Source organism: Bombina bombina, chromosome 1 (assembly GCF_027579735.1).
Source record: "Bombina bombina isolate aBomBom1 chromosome 1, aBomBom1.pri, whole genome shotgun sequence".
Classification (NCBI taxonomy): Eukaryota; Metazoa; Chordata; class Amphibia; order Anura; family Bombinatoridae; genus Bombina; species Bombina bombina.
The window spans coordinates 1,180,969,415-1,180,974,313 of record NC_069499.1 but is presented as its reverse complement, the minus strand read 5'-3'; the positions used below and the strand labels follow the sequence as shown (position 1 = coordinate 1,180,974,313).

General features: G+C 35.9%; 1 protein-coding gene across 1 annotated transcript in view; it reads right to left on the bottom strand.

Moving 5' to 3' along the window:
- The window catches only part of ACE (angiotensin I converting enzyme), a 186,981-nt gene extending 182,315 nt beyond the window's left edge, over window positions 1–4,666 (bottom strand). Inside the window, exon 1 of the mRNA XM_053699782.1 lies at window positions 4,292–4,666. Within this exon, the coding sequence (XP_053555757.1) occupies window positions 4,292–4,501 (210 nt within the window). The 5' untranslated portion in view covers window positions 4,502–4,666. The remainder of the gene's footprint in view (window positions 1–4,291) is intronic.
- Between the last annotated feature and the right edge of the window lie 233 nt (window positions 4,667–4,899).

Genomic DNA, 4,899 nt, shown 5'->3' with positions numbered 1-4,899 from the left:
ACACCCCTCATCCCCTCACTTTAACCCCCTATAACTGCTTTGTGACGTTTAAAAAAAACAAATGCTCATATTTCATTTTTATTAAAAGGATATGTACAGTTTATTTTGGGGGCAATAGGGGCACATTTTTTATAATTAACCAGAGGTCTAACCTCTTGTTAATTGCACTAAGGAAAACTAATTTTAAAGTACATTTAAGCAAAAGGAAGTGAGATTTTTAATGGAGCATTTATATTTTAGATTTCTCACTAAGTTTGTGTCATAAGTGGAAAGTATGTGATATACACAAAATATATTTTTTGTGTACACCTATTACACATTACACTCAAACTGGATATAAATGGTCATCAGAACATTTTTTGGCTCCTTTTTCTTAGCTATTCCAAACCATTTGTAGCACCTCTCTTTGACTTATGAAGCCACCAGAGTTATTATTTATTATATGGCACTTTTATAATTATTGCATACTTTAAAAACCTTGCAATGCATTGGAGTTCTTTTTTTGCCTGTTTTCACTGTAATTTGTTTCCACATCCTCCAGGGAGACTGAAGTGTAGACCACTGGCACTCCCATATGCTGATATGTGCAGGCTCTTGTTTATATACAGTATATATACCTAATAGACATGTGCGATTTGTTTCGGATCGATTCGGAAATTCGGCCAAATTTCTTAAATTCGGAGATTCGGATCGATTCGAATTTCCGAATTGAAATAGTGCCGAATCTACCGAATAAATCCGAATTAGTTCGGATTTATTCGGTAGATTCGGATGCCCATGGATTACACTAGTATTGTAAAGTATATTAGGTTATATATAGGTTAATACTAGTCTAATTCACAGCATAGCCCACCTAACACATACCGAAATTCCGAATTTCCAAATCGAATCGAATCCAGACGAATTTATTCGAATCCGAATGAATCCGAAACGAATCCGAAACTAATTAATTCAAATTTTTCCGAATTCTAATCGATCCGAACCGAAATTTGAAAAAATCTGAATTGATCCGAACTGAACCGAAACAAATTTTTCAATCATGCACAAATCTGGTAACAGCAAATAAAGCAAGATAACCAGTATTCAAGAACGCTTTCAAGAGAGTGGGATTTGAGCTATATTTTTAACTTTTTTGATAAACCAGGAAATGACTGAATATTAATATGTAAAATAAGCACAAACAAAAATATTTAGCATTATAAACAGCTAAGACATGCTGCTCAAAACATGCAGAAAATCAATCTAAAAAATGATAAGGCTATTGAAACAGAAAACAAACACAAATACAGAGAAAATCTGATTGCCAAGCAATCATAATTTCTCAAATGGTTTTCAAATTGGGATCAGGATTGTATTTTGGCCAAGGCCAACTAGACCTATGACTAGGACAAGAGGATTTAGGGGAGGCAGCAAATGTTGAGGGACAGCTATATAGTATTAGGCACTCCTAAGCTCCCCAAATAGTTATTTATCCATGTTATTACACATATTTTACAACGGTTGTCTAGTGTGGTGCACGGCTCCCCCATGTGTCTATGGTGTCTGGCTGTGAGAGATATAAGAGGCAAATATAAAATAAAATGGTGGGGTTAGGGACTTGTGAGGCAGCAGATTTCCTGGACAAAAACTAATCACACCATTGATTGTAATGTTAGTGAATTTGAAAAACAATACAACAATAAATGCAAGAGATTTAAAGGGACAGTATACACAAATATTCATGTTACTGCATGTAATAGACACTTATATAAAGAATATTCACAGATACTAATATAAAATCCAGTATAAAATCTTTTAGAAGCTCCCAGTTTAGCACTGTTGATGTGGTTAGGCTGGGACCACCACTGAAAGGGGCTGGGAAAGCAGGAAGGGCATACCCTATCCCACATAAGACCTATTACACAAACAAGAGCAAGCAGCAATCTGTAGACTTGGGTCTACATCTGATAATTTGGGGCTTGATTAGGTGTCTGAAAAACAGCACAATGTTATTAAAAAAATAAGCAAAACTATACATTGTTACAAAACACACCCAGATGTGCTATATAAATGGATCATCTACATACAAGCAAAGAAAAATCTAGTGTACAATGTCCCTTTAAAATGAATTTTCTTGTGGCTTGGAATAGGGAGGTGTTGTATCATCCCCCCATCCTGTCATGGTGTTGTGTGGCAAAGGCACTTACCGTTGTGCCACCTTTTAACTAAATCCTAGCTGTACAAGCCAGCAGCTAAGCCTTCAAATATTAATTTAAAAAAAATGATTACTATACTGAACATCACATGTTTAACAGCTGTCAATCCACAGAAGCTGCATGTATACTTGTACCCACAATGCTAAAAATATTGGATTTATATTATATATATATATATTTATTTTTTTTAGGGTATTTTTTTTCTGTTCAATCAATCATAATCATTTAGTTTATAAAAAGTGCATGTTTCTCATTGTGCACAGTTGGATTTTTACATGGCTGATCTTTAATGTATAGTATAACTGCATACCAACTAAATAAATAAAAAATAAAAGAACCTACAACCAACTAAATAAACAAATAGGGGGAAAATACAACTAATAACACTAATTTGGCAACAACTGAAAACACCCTATGTAAGTATGTGCGTGTGTATATATAAATTGGCAACAAATAGTTAGGTACAATTAACTAAATTACAATATAATCATCAATCTATTTTGTTTCCTTAACATCTGACACTAATCCTATTATATAAAATGCAGAAGAGGATTGCATTGGAAGTTTCCTTTTCAGTGGAACTAAACAGTAACGTTTCACTTTATTCTCTTGCATATATTAAAGGGACACTGTACCCAAAATATTTATTTTGTGATTCAGATTGAGAATGAAATTTTAAGCAACTTTCTAATTTACTCCTATTATCAATTTTTCTTCGTTCTCTTGCTATCATTATTTGAAAAAGAAGGCATCTAAGCTTTTTTTTGGTTTCAGTACTCTGGACAGCACTTTTTTATTGGTGGATGAATTTATCCACCAATCAGCAAGGACAACCCAGGTTGTTCACCAAAAATGGGCCGGCATTTCAACTTACATTCTTGCATTTCAAATAAAGATACCAAGAGAATGAAGACAATTTGATAAAAGGAGTAAATTAGAAAGTTGCTTAAAATTTCATGCTCAATCTGAATCATGAAAGAAAATTTTTGGGTACAGTGTCCCTTTAAGTGTCAAAATTACTCTAAAATCATATATCTATATAGTGCCACCGTTATCCCATTTTGTGATAACTTTATACATTATTTTATTTCAACCATATCAACATAATGCAATATTAAAATAAATTAAATCTGGATGAAAGATTGTCATGTCAGGATAAAAATGTGCCAGAATTCTAAGGTTAATTAACAACTACTCATTGTTTTATTCACTGAAATATTAACCCACACATATATTTAACATATCTAGGAAACTTTGAATCGTTTATAAAGGAGAGAGAGTAAGAGGGGGCTGCTTTTCAGATGTTTACTCTGCACTCTGCAGTATCTGGTTTTAATTTTACAAATACCAAACACAAAAATAGCTCATACAGATCAAAGACATATAATATATTCAGAAATACACCTAATATTAATAGATGCAGAAGAGCATATTCTAGGCACATACATAATATCTCAGTACAGTGCTCTGCTAATTTCCTCAGTGCCCTTTTTTCCTCACCTTGATTTGCACAGAAAATATCAGTGTTAAAATCACCACACATGACACACAGAAGTGACAACACATAGCCATAAGGGCGGGTTACACACACTAAATCCATACTCAGATTCTAACCGCAGCACTAAAACTCCCACATTGGCAATGTCAAATACACCGGTATCTACAGACACACCGTGTTATGCTGTGCACAATATCCTTCCGCAGTCACTGTATAGTACAGCATGTGCCATCTGTTGGTCCCGCTTGGCATATATTCCTATAATCTTTACTGATGTGCCAGCACTAGCAGACCAAAGCAGTACACACATACCTAGGCACAAATACTGAGTGTGACTGAATAATAAAAGCTACAGATATGCTCCATATGTCTGAACTTGTTTATCTTTGCTACATGACAAGGCTGCTACTCCTCCCTCTAAATATTACTTACATTAAATATTGCGCACAGATACCAAACATAAAATGCAGTTCCATGTTTAGTTGGTAGTTTTTTTAAATCAATTTACACCTGTATGCCACCCTGTGCTTTATATAGGTCTTCCGTTAACCCCTTATTGTGCCCACATTACCCCCCCCCAGGCTTGGTAACTCCGTACCTGTTTATGAGAATTGTATTCAGTCAGGTTGGTGTTGTATTCCCAGCTGGCTTCCACACTCTTAGCGATCACAATTTCAGCGCTGCTGTTGTAAGCAGCTGCAAATAGATGAGCTCCCGCTTCATCCTTAGTGTAGTTACCAGGACTTAGGCTGCTGTCAAGGGCAACTGCATTAGTCACCAAAAGGAGACTCAGAAACACTGTCCTCATTTTGCCTGCACAAATCCCACCAGGGGGTCCCCAAGTCACCTTAATTTCCCCTCCCCCCTTTTGATACAGAGAGTGAGACCCACAGCACAGGCTACCAGTCACTTATAAAGCAGAGGACAAACCCAGCCCACTCATGCTACCTCCTTACAGAGATAAGACACAAACTGTCCCTCTTCATCCTGCCAGCATGTCACAGTATGCAGGGACACAAAGCAAGGAGGATTCCAAAGTCCTCCCTAACATCTCTTCTACCTACTGTCAGAGGCTGCTGGCTCTCCTCCCTCATTAGCACTAAAAACAACCTCTTAACTCTTTATTGCAGCTGCATGAACTGTTGAACTCTGTACTGTTGTTCTTACTGTAATGTGCACATTTTACCCTATTTTACATATAGATAA